The sequence below is a fragment of the Ranitomeya variabilis genome, chromosome 5 (assembly GCF_051348905.1).
Source record: "Ranitomeya variabilis isolate aRanVar5 chromosome 5, aRanVar5.hap1, whole genome shotgun sequence".
In the NCBI taxonomy this organism is placed as follows: domain Eukaryota; kingdom Metazoa; phylum Chordata; class Amphibia; order Anura; family Dendrobatidae; genus Ranitomeya; species Ranitomeya variabilis.
This window is the reverse complement of record NC_135236.1, coordinates 218,156,608-218,171,771: the sequence shown is the minus strand read 5'-3', so window position 1 is coordinate 218,171,771 and position 15,164 is coordinate 218,156,608. Positions and strand designations below refer to the sequence as shown.

The 15,164-nt window shown below is 47.5% G+C and overlaps 1 protein-coding gene across 2 annotated transcripts; it reads left to right on the top strand.

Annotated features, from left to right (window-relative positions):
- The first annotated feature begins 8,022 nt into the window (after window positions 1–8,022).
- On the top strand, window positions 8,023–10,956 carry LOC143773552 (uncharacterized). Of its 2 annotated transcripts, XM_077260962.1 has the most exons (5): window positions 8,023–8,177; window positions 8,257–8,331; window positions 8,657–8,855; window positions 9,009–9,171; window positions 9,930–10,956. In XM_077260962.1, the coding sequence occupies exons 1-5, from the start codon at window positions 8,133–8,135 to the stop codon at window positions 10,906–10,908; spliced, it is 1,461 nt and encodes a 486-aa protein (XP_077117077.1). In that variant the 5' UTR covers window positions 8,023–8,132; the 3' UTR covers window positions 10,909–10,956. The 2 variants fall into 2 exon arrangements, with proteins under 2 accessions (XP_077117077.1, XP_077117075.1); XM_077260960.1 differs by having other exon boundaries at window positions 8,057–8,331; window positions 9,930–10,947.
- The last annotated feature ends 4,208 nt before the right edge of the window (window positions 10,957–15,164 follow it).

Below are 15,164 nucleotides of genomic sequence, written 5' to 3'. Positions count from 1 at the left end.
GTATATAACACAGCCTCCTCCATAGAATATACTGTACCCCCATAGTATATAACACAGCCTCCTCCATAAAATATAATGCACCCCCATTGCATATAACATAGCCTCCTCCATAGAATATAATGTGCCCCCCATAGTATATAACACAGCCTCCTCCATAGAATATAATGTGCCCCCCATAATATATAACACAGCCTCCCCATAGAATATAATGTACCCGCCATAGTATATAACACAGCCTCCCCATAGAATATAATGTGCCCCCATAGTATATAACACAGCCTCCCCCATAGATTATAATGTGCCCCCCAAAGTATATAACACAGCCTCCCCATAGAATATAATGTACCCTAATAGTATGTAACACAGCCTCACCCATAGAATATAATATGCCCCCATAGTATATAACACAGCCTCCCCATAGAATATAATATACAAGGTACCCCCCATAGTATATAACACAGCCTCCTCCATAGAATATAATGTGTCCCCCATAGTATATAACACAGCCTCCCCCATAGAATATAATGTGCCCCCCATAATATATAACACAGCCTCCCCATAGAATATAATGTACCCAGAGGCGTAGCTAGGGGTTCAGCTCAGGGGGGGCGAAACATGTGAGTGGGCCCCTAACAGGGCAATCATTAGTGCAAACTATGTGGCAGCACATGGGCCCAAGAGTTAAGGGGGGCCATTTCTACCTCTAAATAAGGTGCAATTTTGTATTTTTAGAAGTTCTTGTGCTGCAAAGGGCCCATATATTGTTCTTGCACATGGGCCTTTTTCTGTCTGTGTCCACCTGTGGCCCTTAACCAGGTAACCATGATTGTAACTACGGTGGGTATAGGGGAACCTCAGGAGATGACCACACTGTTATTGAAAATAAATCTCTATACAATAACCAGCACTGATATTACCGCCATACGGTAATACCATATAGTGGTAGATACCAGTCCTGCATGACATAGAGAGATCACAGTACAGTTATAGTTGGTGACTTACAGAGGACGTTCTTTCCGGTGGAACCATTCACTTTTCCCATCTTTTCCACCTGGCCCAGACTGACAAACTGTGTATACTATTACTTCAACATTTTTCAGTCACCGCTCTGTGTATAGAGAGCGGCGGCTGTAACTGATGCCCCGGGACAGACTGACAGCCGGTTCAGCACCGTCTGCCACCCAGTAGCTAGGCTTCAATGCTTCTTAAGTGCCTACTTAATATTTAGGAGTCCCCTTATGTACAGTAATAATGGCCTCAGCATCGCTGATGAGAGCAGGAGGTCATGTGACGATTTTCTTTTATTAAGAGAAGTCAAACTTGTCTAGTCAACACGTGCAAATAGCAAACGTGGTCGCATGACCGCCTGATCACACCAGTGGTCTTGGGGTCTCATGATGGCAGGTGCACCCCATCATGATTTGGCAGTCTGTAGAGTGACTGCAGACAATTATCCCAAGCCTTTAATAAAAGGGAACCTGTCACCCCCCCAGGGCCTATTAAGGTAAAAGAGCCACCTTCTTCAGCACTAAAGCTGCATTCTGTGAAGGTGGCTCTTATGTTTTTTTATCCCTAATAACGCTGAAATATTCACTTTTATAAATTGTGCGCCATACCAGTATTGAGTCCGGGGGCTATGTTTTCTCCCCCTGACTCAGCCGCCTCGCAGCCGTTCATCATCCCACCGAGCACCGCCTCCTTTCTGTCTTGTGCCGTCACCAGCGCTCTGCAATTATTTCTTGGGCATGCGCAGTGCGCGCTGCCCTGGAACTTATATCAAGTGATATAAGTAGATCGCACCTGCGCACAGCACCAGATTCCCAGCCCCGCAGTGTGAATAAATCATAACACTGCGGGGCGGGATCTCAGTCCTCCACTACACGCAGGCGCGATATCAGTACATCAGCGGATTGAGTTCCAGGGCAGCGCGCACAGCGCATGCCGAAAAATAAGAGCCCAGCCCAGGCATCGGCGCCCCGGTGGGATGATAGACGGCTGGGAGGCGGTTGTGTCCAGGGACAAAAGACGTACCCTCCAGACTCAATACGGGCATGGCACGCAATTTATAAAAGTGAATATTTCAGCGTTATTAGGGATCAAAAACATAAGAGCCAACTTCACAGAATGCAGCCTTAGTGCTGCTGAAGGTGGCTGGCTCTATTACCCTAATAGGCCCTGGGGGGGGGGGGGGGGGGTGACAGGTTCCTTTTAATAATTTAATTATAAGCAATGTATTCTTATAACATAGAATGCAGCCTGTGGTCACTGTATTGTTATACTTGTTAGGGGGCAGACAGACGGACGTATTTCTCATATGAGGATCGCATCACAATCCTTGGCTCTCCTGACCTGAGGCTGACAGTTGCATAGTAATCTATTGCGCTTTCAAGCTTATGTCAGGAGAGGTGTCAGGGCCAGTCCGAGGATTGCAATGCAATCGTCACGAGTTATACAGTGTCTGTCTGCGCCCTTATGTTAATACTTATCCTTGTTATAGTAATATTAACCTTCTTTGCTATGCTTGTTTAACTAATACTTATAAAAGACCCAGCTCGCAATAATAAAAAGCCCCCGACCTCCCCATCTCCAGCCCCCAAGACAGCAACTATTAGGCCGGCCTCACACTGGGCGTAAGACAATACGCCACGTATTATACGTCCGTACTACGGCCGTAATACGGAGAAATGTTCCCAAAATATTGATCCGTAGTCAGGGTGTGTCAGCGTATTTTGCGCATGGCATCCTCCGTATGTAATCCGTATGGCATCCGTACTGCGAGATTTTCGCGCAGGCTTGCAAAACCGACATCTAATGGATTTATGTGCTCAAATGTTCGGGAAAACATATATACAGTATATATATATATATATATATATATATATGTCATTGAGACACATATATATATATTCTGTATTTAGATTTCATTCAGCGCGATATGTGTTAAAAGCCGGTAATTCAATTGCCGGCTTCTCATTTCTCCTGCACAAACCCAACATGATATGAGACATGGTTTTCATACAGTAAACCATCTCATATCCCCTTTTTTTTTGCATATTCCACACTGCTAATGTTAGTAGTTGTATGTGCAAAATTTCAGCGCTGTAGCTGCTGAAATAAAGGGTTAAATGGCGGAAAAAATTGGCGTGGGCTCCCGCGCAATTTTCTCCGCCAGAATGGTAAAGCCAGTGACTGAGGGCAGATATTAATAGCCAGGAGAGGGTCCATGGTTATTGGCCCCCCCGTGGCTACAAACATCTGCCCCCAGCCACCCCAGAAAAGGCACATCTGGAAGATGCGCCTATTCTGGCACTTGGCCACTCTCTTCCCACTCCCTGTAGCGGTGGGATATGGGGTAATGAAGGGTTAATGCCACCTTGCTATTGGAAGGTGACATTAAGCCAGATTAATAATGGAGAGGCGTCAATTATGACACCTATCCATTATTAATCCAATTGTTTGAAAGGGTTAAAAAAACACACACACATGATTTAAAAGTATTTTAATGAAATAAACACAGCGGTTGTTGTAATAATTTATTGTTCTCTCAATCCATCAGGAACACCCTCGCTTGGAAAAATAATAAACGCACAAGATACATACCTTCTGGTGAACCGTCTCGTCCCACGAAGTAATCCATCTGAAGGGGTTAACTAATATTACAGGCAGGAGCCCTGCTAAATGCAGCTGTGCTCCGTGCCTGTAATCCCCGGCGAATGAATGAAATGTAGGTCATTGACCTACATTTCCTTCAGTCGCGGTGAGGCGCCCTCTGCTGGATGTTCTCATGAACTGCAGCCTGGGAACTTTTTCCCACGCTCCAGGTCATATGAGGACATCCAGCAGGGGGCGCATCACCGCGACTGAGGGAAATGTAGGTCAATGACCTACATTTCATTCATTCGCCGGGGATTACAGGCACGGAGCACAGCTGCATTTAGCAGGGCTCGTGCCTGTAATATTAGTTAACCCCTTCAGATGGATTACTTCGTGGGACGAGACGGTTCACCAGAAGGTATGTATCTTGTGCGTTTATTATTTTTCCAAGCGAGGGTGTTCCTGATGGATTGAGAGAACAATAAATTATTACAACAACCGCTGTGTTTATTTCATTAAAATACTTTTAAATCATGTGTGTGTGTGTGTTTTTTTAACCCTTTCAAACAATTGGATTAATAATGGATAGGTGTCATAATTGACGCCTCTCCATTATTAATCTGGCTTAATGTCACCTTCCAATAGCAAGGTGGCATTAACCCTTCATTACCCCATATCCCACCGCTACAGGGAGTGGGAAGAGAGTGGCCAAGTGCCAGAATAGGCGCATCTTCCAGATGTGCCTTTTCTGGGGTGGCTGGGGGCAGATGTTTGTAGCCACGGGGGGCCAATAACCGTGGACCCTCTCCTGGCTATTAATATCTGCCCTCAGTCACTGGCTTTACCGCTCTGGCGGAGAAAATTGCGCGGGAGCCCACGCCAATTTTTTCCGCCATTTAACCCTTTATTTCAGCAGCTACAGCGCTGAAATTTTGCACATACACACTACTAACATTAGTAGTGTGGAATATGCAAAAAAAAAGGGGATATGAGATGGTTTACTGTATGTAAACCATGTCTCATATCCTGTCGGGTTTGTGCAGGAGAAATGAAAAGCCGGCAATTGAATTACCGACTTTTCACTAACACCGCTGCGTATTTCTCGCAAGTCACACTGCTGGTCAGTGTGGAATCCGTATTTTTCTCGCCCCCATAGACTTTCATTGGCGATTTTTTTGCGCAATACGGTGACAAACGCAGCATGCTGCGATTTTGTACAGCCGTAGAAAGCCGTATAATACTGAACCGTAATATACGGCTAATAGGAGCAGCCCCATTGAGAATAATTGTGCAGTTTATTTTGCGAGTTTTACGGACGTAGTTTATGCGCTCATACGTCCGTAAAACTCGCTAGTGTGAGGCCGGCCTTAGGGTATGTTTCCAAGGGGCGTATTGCTTGGGTTTTTGCTGCGGATTGGATGCTGTGAACATCCGCAGCGTCGAAACCGCAGCTTCCAGGTGTTACAGCAGAGTGGAGGGGATTTTATGAAATCCCATCTCCACTATGCGTACATAGACGCAGGTGGCAGACCTGCGTAACCGGACATGTGGCGCGTCTTTCTAGACAGCAGCGTGTCTATTTATCTTGTGGAGATGCTCCGTCTCTACAAGATAAATAAAACACCAAAAAAGGAACAATTCAAGAAAACACACCAAAAACAGGCAGAGATGCTTACCTGTCTGAATAGGCCTCAATACAAATGCACAAGCAGGGTGCAGCACAGGGCCGTATTTGCCACTAGGCACCCGAGGGCACGTGCCTAGGGCGGGGACGATGCGGGGGGCGGCACCAGAGCAAGCGAGCAAGGTTTTTTTTTTGTTTTTGTTTTTTTTTTCCCCACCTCCCGACCGCCCCAACCCCCCCCCCCGGGACCAAAAGACCGCCGCCCCCCCGCCTCCCCCCGCCCTCCTTGAAGACGATACTCACCTTGCTCCAGCGATGCCTGGTCTCAGCTTCTGTAGCGCGTCCTGAGTGAGCGGTCATGTGGTACCGCTCATTAAGGCTCATGAATATGCGCATATTCATGAGCCTTAATGAAGCGGTATCACGTGACCGCTCACGCAGGAAGAAGGAGCTGCGAGCCTGCGCCTGTGCCCCGGGAGTCGGGACAGAGAGCCGGAGGGATGTCGCCGTCGGCGCGCCCGCTTGGTGTGAGACAGCTGACAGGTGAGTATGAGGGACAGAGGACAGGGGGGATTGAAGGAGGACGGTAAGCCGCCCGTGCCATGGGAGAAGGAGCGGGGAGCGGAGGGCGGAGGGGGGAGGGGGGAGTGATGAGCCATGCATGGGGGGGGAGGGGGGAGGGGGGAGTGATGAGCCATGCATGGGGGGGGAGGAGGGGGGAGTGATGAGCCATGCATGGGGGGGGAGGAGGGGGGAGTGATGAGCCATGCATGGGGAGGGGGGAGTGATGAGCCATGCATGGGGGGGAGGGGGGAGTGATGAGCCATGCATGGGGGGGGGAGGAGGGGGGAGTGATGAGCCATGCATGGGGAGGGGGGAGGAGGGGGGAGTGATGAGCCATGCATGGGGGGGGAGGGGGGAGTGATGAGCCATGCATGGGGGGGGAGGGGGGTGATGAGCCATGCATGGGGGGGGGAGGGGGGAGTGATGAGCCATGCATAGGGTGAATATGAGTCGTGCATACAAGAGGTGGGGGGGGTTATGAGCCATGCATACAGCCAGGGGGGCGGATATGAGCCATGCATACAGGGGGAGGAATTATGAGCCATGCATAGGGGGATATGAGGCATGCATACGGGGGGGTGGATATCAGCCATGCATACAGGGGGGAATTATGAGCCATGCATACAGGAGGTGGGGGGGAATTATGAGCCATGCATATGGGGATATGAGCCATGCATACGGGGGGGGGGGAATTATGAGCCATGCATACGTGGGGGGGATATGAGCCATGCATATGGGATGGGAGGGTGGCATTATACACTATTGAGCATCATATGGGGTCATTATACAGTATGGAGCATCATGTGGGGTCATTATACAGTATGGAGCATCATGTGGGGTCATTATACAGTATGGAGCATCATGTGCGGTCATTATACAGTATGGAGCATCATGTGCGGTCATTATACAGTATGGAGCATCATGTGCGGTCATTATACAGTGTATGGAGCATCATGTGCGGTCATTATACAGTGTATGGAGCATCATGTGCGGTCATTATACAGTGTATGGAGCATCATGTGCGGCCATTATACAGTATGGAGCATCATGTGCGGCCATTATACAGTATGGAGCATCATGTGCGGTCATTATACAGTATGGAGCATCATGTGCGGTCATTATACAGTATGGAGCATCATGTGCGGTCATTATACAGTATGGAGCATCATGTGCGGTCATTATACAGTGTATGGAGCATCATGTGCGGTCATTATACAGTGTATGGAGCATCATGTGCGGTCATTATACAGTGTATGGAGCATCATGTGCAGTCATTATACAGTATGGAGCATCATGTGCGGCCATTATACAGTATGGAGCATCATGTGTGGCCATATTTTTTTGGTTATAATTATTGTATATGAAACAGTTGTGATCAGCAGTGCTAAATGGGTGTGGTTGGGACTTGGATATGGGTGTGACTAGTTGTGAAATGGGTGTGGTCAGAGGCGTGGCCTAAAATTTGCCGCGGCGCACTACGTGCGCCGCAACCTTTATACCTCTTTCCCTTCAAGAGTTGGGAGGTATGGTACCGCATTTGCCAGATCACAGCAAGTGCCACAAATCCCATAGGGAATGAATGAAGCCAAGCGCAGTGTTGCCGTAAGTGATCCGTTGTAAGTGATCCGTTACGTGGCAGATGCAAAAAAACTGCCCGATCTGCTGCAAAAGGCTATTTTCACAACAGCGATTCTTGCAAAAGTCACTGCCGATAGTGTCATACTCACCAATGGGGGGGCAAAGCTAAAAGTGCCTAGGGCAGCAGAAACTCTAAATACGGCCCTGGTGCAGCGGACCCAAATAAAATAGCAAATGCACAGGTGCAATACCTAATGAAACAGCCAGCCTTCAATCAGGGATTGGCCGTGTGGTACACCAATGCACTAAGATAAAAACTGTATGTGGCGTGTTCACACAAGGAATGCAAGCATCTGGCTCCAGCCTATTAATGACGCCCTATGGCGGGCTGCCCAGTGCTAAAATGCATCCTGTGTGAACAGAGGCCACAGTATACAGAACCATTTGGGCCCAACTGTACCCTGCAAAAAAATATACGTGCAAAACAAAACATATAAATATATGTAAGGTATTGGTTGATATTCTGGCCATAATATGGAAGCTGGCAACCCACGTCAAGGGTCCTTACTTTTTGCCAGTCCTACACTAACATGAAAAACACCAAAAAAGGAACAATTCAAGAAAACACACCAAAAACAGGCAGAGATGCATTATCAGTCAACAGTCAATTGTGGTTGTTTTAATTTTTTTGGCCTATTTTATTGTATGTGTCATTGTTAGCTTTGGATGTGATTTTTTGCTCATTTTTTCATTGCAGAACAAACTTGCAAGAATGGCGAGTGAGTCTGAACATAGCCAATCGGCGCGGGGGAGTGCGGTGAGTAATTATGTCCAGTTGCTTACTATTCGCTGCCATTTGTAGCATTGACAATAATTTTTGTATACAATTTTTACAGGCTTCTTCAAGTGAGGGAGAAGGCACACAGCGGGAGCAGAGAGCTCGGGGCCAAGGTGTGGCGTCAGGCCGGCGAGTGAGTATTTTTTTAATTGTTTTTTTTTTTTTTTTTTTGAGTAGCATCCTGCTGTGAGGAACATTACATTTCAGTAGCATCCTGCTTTCACTAGGGATGTTTACTAAGCTTAATTACATTATAGCTTTTCAGGGCAGCAAATATTGGGGGAAGGTAACATAAAGTTGAACTCCCTGCACAAAAACATTCCAAAATACAGGTGTAGAAACCATCAATATACATACATCAAATGGCAAAGGATAGGGCAAAGGTACATATCATGACAGGTGCTGGTGGTTGTTAATATTTGCATATTTGTAACCTTTTTGTTTTCTAATTTTTCTAGGTTTCACAACGGGACCAAGGAGACAGTGGCATAGATGTGGAGCTCCTGATCTCCAGCATCCAGGAGCGTGGCCCGTTGTGGGACAGCCGTGACCCCCGGCACATGGACCAGGTGGTGTTGAGGCGTTTGTGGGTAGAGGTGGCAAAGTCGCTGTGGGATGGCTTTGACAGCGCTTCAGCCAAGGACAAAGGCAACTTTCGTGAGTATTGCTGATACGCTGCTATGACCCATCTTGCCAGGATAAACACAACCGTGTGTGATGCGATCAACGCCTAAACTTTGCATCGCACACGGTTGTTTTATCCTTTTAAAATGCTAAATATGTAACCTTTTTTTTTCTTTGCATTCACAGTTAAAAAGTTGAGGACCAGATGGCGATCCATGAAGGACCGTTTCAATAAGGGGCTCCGTACTGAGGAGGAGCAATCTCGGAGTGGTGCTGCTGCGGCCAAGTCTGTGCCCTACAAATACCACAGGGCACAACAGTTCCTAAGACCGATCCTTGGCCGCCGACAGTAAGTATTTTGTCCACATACCATATTGCACAGCCACATTGTACATTGCCCAGACACATAGCATATTGCACAGCCACATAGTACATTGCCCAGCCATGTACATTGTGCATCCACATAGTACACGTTCTAGCCACGTATCCACATAGTATATTTCCCAGGCACATAGTGTATTGGCCATCCATGTAGTCAGCGTAGCATATTGGCCATCCACGTAACTTTTTCCCTAGTGGAATGGTATATAGCCCATTAGTAATTTTTTGGGTTAAGCGTGAGTCCTTGTAGTCCATGACAGGTTACGTTCTGAGTCAGGGTAGTTCTGATCGCAGGAATAATGATGATGTCTCGATCACATGATCCTAACGTCATGGCTGTTCCTGCGATCAGATCAGCAAAGTCACTGTGTATTGTTTTTTTTTTTTTTTTATCTTGACGTTAAATTTTATACTATTTTTGCGGCATAGGCAGCGTCAAGAAAGAGTTTTAGACAAAAAATGTTTTTACCCATGACAGTGGTATGCGGTCAAAAGGCTTTGGCAGCGGGAATGAACATTAATTTTCTGCCGTTGGTATGTCCATGATTGTTATCGTCAGCCATAACGGTCAGCTGGCGATAACAATCAGCAATTTATTATAGGCCACACAGACTGAGAGACAGAGGATTTGTATTGTTGTGTAATGTAATGTTAATTTTATTACAGGAGTTGGCGTATGTGATAGGTTATTAATTGAAGACTAATTTTTCCCTTATCTTTTCACAGAACACACAGCAGCACCCTCGAGAGAGCTCGCCCCGCAGGAGCGGACCTTCATGAATCGCCATCTGACCCGTCACAGCCCTCCCACAGCGACAGCAGGCTTGCACCACCATCTGGAGAACCGGCAGCCGGTCCATCAGGTGTTCCCCTGCCCGAGGCCTCTGGCGCACCTTCGTTCGGGAATTCCCGACAGCGCCAGCGGGCCTCGGACAGGCCAGCCATGCCCGAATTTTTGCATTTGAGCATGGTTTTCCAGAACTGTTTCAAGGCGTTGAGCGATAAAATGGACACTCGTCTGTCCAATATCGACCGGCGCCTTGAAACTATGGAATCCGAGCTCTCGAGTCCGGCCAAACATTTTTTTAGTACCATTGCTAAGGGCATGGTGGAACACCTTACGCCGGAACTCCAGATTTCGGTGATGCAGGCCTGCAACACTGCCTACGTGAGGGCTCTGCAGCAGGCTCGAGTCATGCAGTCAGCGACAATGCCCGTAGTGCCGTCGCTGGCTAGCATGACTCCGACTCCTGCTGCAGAGCCACTCCAGCCACCCCACCGAGGTCCACGTGCCGAGCGACGCCACCACAGGCACCATAGCATTGTGCTGCCGACTCCTGCTCCTGCCAGGCCCTCATCCTCCCGTAACCATCATTCTGGGGGAGCTGCCGCGGGAGAGAGGAGAAAAAGGAAACGAAGGAGGACACACACAGAGGCTCTGGCTGCTCCAATACAGACACCAAGTGCGCGTCGGGGCTCTAGCCGCAGCAGGAGCAGCCAGGGCCAACCAAGAACCTGGCAAAGGCTTGTGTTGCCTCCTCCCTCCCCTACAGATGTGGCGGTTTCATCACCAGTATACCCTGCGGAGGGTTTGGACCTGCCATCTAGCCTCCTGGACTCTGGCTCAGCATCCTCTTCCTCTCCCCATTCCCAAACACCAGAGACTTACCATTCACCGCTGGTAGCGGAGGTTGATACCCCCTAAGTTTCTTTCCCCCTTTTTTTTTCTGTTTCCCCCCAATAAAAATTGTTTGATTTAAAACAATATTTGTTCTTATTTTCCAGTATACTTCTCGGCAATTCACGCCGTGCGCCGTCTACACATATTTTGTGCTTCAAACACCTCATATATGCAATGTCAGACAGTATTTTTACAATTTTTATTTTGCCTTTTTTTGGGTGTCTCTCATTGCTGTATGAGGTGTTTACAAACACTAAAGTGTATGAGGTGTTTTCAAACACTAAAGGTACCGTCACACTAAGCGACGCTGCAGCGATAGCGACAACGATGCCGATCGCTGCAGCGTCGCTGTTTGATCGCTGGAGAGCTGTCACACAGACCGCTCTCCAGCGACCAACGATGCCGAGGTCCCTGGGTAACCAGGGTAAACATCGGGTTGCTAAGCGCAGGGCCGCGCTTAGTAACCCGATGTTTACCCTGGTTACCAGAGTAAAATGTAAAAAAAACAAACAGTACATACTTACATGCGTCCCCCGGCATCCGCTTCCTGCAATGACTGAGCGCCGGCAGTAGCAGGGCACAGCGGTGACGTCACCGCTGTGCTGTACTTTCACTTTCACTTTGCGGCGCTCAGTCAGTGTGGGAAGCGGATGCCGGGGGACGCATGTGAGTATGTGCTGTTTGGTTTTTTTACATTTTACGCTGGTAACCAGGGTAAACATCGGGTTACTAAGCGCGGCCCTGCGCTTAGTAACCCGATATTTACCCTGGTTACCAGTGTAAAACATCGCTGGTATCGTTGCTTTTGCTGTCAAACACAACGATACACGGCGATCGGACGACCAAATAAAGTTCTGGACTTTATTCAGCGACCAGCGACATCACAGCAGGATCCTGATCGCTGCTGCGTGTCAAACTAAACGATATCGCTAGCCAGGACGCTGCAACGTCACGGATCGCTAGCGATATCGTTTAGTGTGACGGTACCTTAAGGGTATGTGTCCACGCTCAGGATTGCATCAGGATTTGGTCAGGATTCAGTATTTGTAAGCCAAAAGCAGGAGTGGGTGATAAATACAGAAGAATATGTTTCTATTCTACTTTTCCTCTAATTTTTCCACTCCTGGTTTTGGCTTACAAATACTGATGGAAAATCCTGACAAAATCCTGATGCAATCCTGAACGTGAACACATACCGTAAAGGTACCTTCACACTTAAGCAACGCTGCAGCGAAACAGACAATGATGCAGATCACTGCAGCATCGCTATTTGGTCGCTGGAGAGCTGTCTGTGTGACAGCTCTCTAGCGACCAACGATGCCGAGGTCCCCGGGTAACCAGGGTAAACATCGGGTTGCTAAGCGCATGGCCGCGCTTCCGATGTTTACCCTGGTTACCAGTGTTAAATGTAAAAAAAACAACAGTACATATACTCACAATCGCGTCCCCCGGCGTCCGCTTCCCTGCACTGACTGAGTGACGACCCTAACAGCAGAGCGGTCACATCACCGCTGTGCTGTGCATTCACTTTACGGCCGGCGCTCAGTCAGTGCAGGAAGCGGACGCCGGGGGACGCGAAGATGAGTATATGTACTGTTTTTTTTTTTTACATTTAACACTGGTAACCAGGGTAAATATCAGGTTACTAAGCGCCGCCCCACGGTTAGTAACCCGATATTTACCCTGGTTACCATTGTAAAACATTGCTGGTATCGTTGCTTTTGCGGTCAAACACAACGATTCACGGCGATCTGACAAACAAATAAATATGTTATATGGTATGGTATAAATTTGTTCTTTGAAGCAGGGTAGAAAACAACAACATTTTAAAAACAAAGGGTTCCAATTTTTTAGATAAGGCACATTACATTTGTGAAGTATAGGTAGATGCCAAATTTGACATAACCAAACCAACCAAAACGGATTACATTTATTGCACATTTACTGGAGAATTAGTTTATTATTATATTATATTTGTAGCACAGTCACAGTAGAGGTATTTATTGGTGTAGTTAAAACCAGAATACAGTCCAACAGTAACATAACACTACACCATTTGATCTTGCCATGACACACAGCCAACATCTGATACAAAATAGGCCGCAAAACGATCCCTCATCTGCGCAATTTCCACACTTGTCCTCAGAGGATGATCATGGTAATCGGGCAATAGGTTGGCTATGGGTTCATCGAGTTCCACATTCAGTCTCTCTTTGGCCATAATGTAATTGTGGAGAACCACACAAGCCTTCACCACCTCATCCACTGTTTCAATTTTAAGATTAATGGCGGATCCTAATATACGCCATTTGGAGACAAGGATGCCAAAGGTGCACTCCACAGTCCTTCTGGCCCTGGACAGTCTGTAATTGAAAACCCTTTTTGTATGGTCCAAGCCCCGACTGGAGTAGGGTTTCAATTGGTTGGCAGACATTTGGAATGCCTCATCCCCAACCACAACCAAGGGCATCGCAGGGCCTTCGGTGTGGGGAAGAGGTCGTGGCTGTGGGAAATTAAAATTGTTGCCATATAATTTTTGGCCCATATCCGACTCTTTAAATGTGCGTGAGTCATTTGCACGGCCAAACGCACCAATGTCCACTGCGAGAAAACGGCAGTCCGCACCGGCAATTGCCATGAGCACAGTTGAAAAGTATTTTTTGTAATTGTAGAAAAGGGATCCACTTTTTGCAGGCTTGGTAATCCGAATGTGCTTTCCATCCACTGCGCCAATACAGTTTGGAAAAGAACACACTTGCTCAAATTTCTGTGCGTTGGCCTCCCAGATTTCACTAGTAGGGACGGGTAAAAATTCCTCCCGGAGATTATCCCACAAAGCGCGGCAGGTGTCAGCAATAATTCCGGAAAGAGTGGAGACTCCAATCCGGAATTGAAAATGAAGGGATCTCAAGGTCTCTCCGGTAGCCAGGAAACTGCCAAGAAGATAAAGAAATTACATTAAAGTACATTGCAATTTATAAAAGTACATTGACCATACCAAACCCCCAAAAAATGTAAAAAAAACAAAAAAAAACAAAACATCACAGTCATTCAAACAGCTACGTACCGTAGAGTCACCAGCAGCCGTTCCTCTGCGGAAATAGATCTCCGGAGCTGCGTCTCCTGCCTGCTAATGGCTCCTTCCACCCAACGCAGAAGATAGCGGAAGCTGTCCTGAGACATCCTGGTATATTCGAAATATTTCTCCAGGTTGTCATTGAGTTCGCCAAACAAGCAATGGTATGCTCCACGGCTCTCCCGGACTTCCAAGATAGGGTGTATCCAAAAGCGGCGACGACTCCATCTCCGTTTTTCCCTTTCCCTTTCATGAAAACAGGCAAGAGCATAGGCATTAGCCAAGGAAAATTCCATCTCCATATCCATGTAGATACTGTCCATGGGACGCTCCATTATGAATACCAGCAAAATGGGAGGAATTAATCTCTGCCAGGGTATATATACACAATTACATTACACCAACCCTCTTCTAGCCATTGGTGGTCCTTATCTATTGTGTAGACATTTTTTTTTTGGGGGGGGGGGGGGGGGATGAAGAATGACTCACTGCAGAAAAACGCATGCGTCGAAAAACGCTGCGTTTTTTGGTCAAAACGCAACTGCGTTTCCAAAAAACGCTGCGTTTTTCGACGCATGCGTTGAACGCATGCGTTGAAAAACCATGCGTTTGTACTGCGTTTTTGTTGCGTTGTGCGTTGCGGCGACGACGCTGCGGCGCACACCGCAAATGTGAACGTAGACTTTACTGATGAAGTTTTCAGGCAGACGGTGAGGAGAACCAGGAAGTGACCAGATAGATGCAAGGAGGGCACTAGGACCCAGCGTGCCTCAGCCAAACCAAGACTGCACAGCCAGAAAGTAATAACTGCAGCTTCTGCTGCCAGCCAGGAAGAGCTTCCTCAGGTGAGACCACATGATTGCACTCTGCACGGAGGGAGGCTCTGCAGCTGGCATTGTGCTGCTCTCTCCCTGACACCTCAGACTCGGCAGTGGATCTCCCGGTGGGCCCCTTCAGGTGACTGGTCCCAGGGCAATGGCCCCCTCTGCCCCCCCAGTAGCTACGCTACTGAATGTACCCTAATAGTATGTAACACAGCCTCCCCCATAGAAAATAATGTACCCCCATAGTATATAACACAGCCTCCCCCATAGAAAATAATATACCCCCATAGTATATAACACAGCCTCCTCCATAGAATATAATATGCCCCCCATAGTATATAACACATCCTCCTCCATAGAATATAATGTATAATGTACCC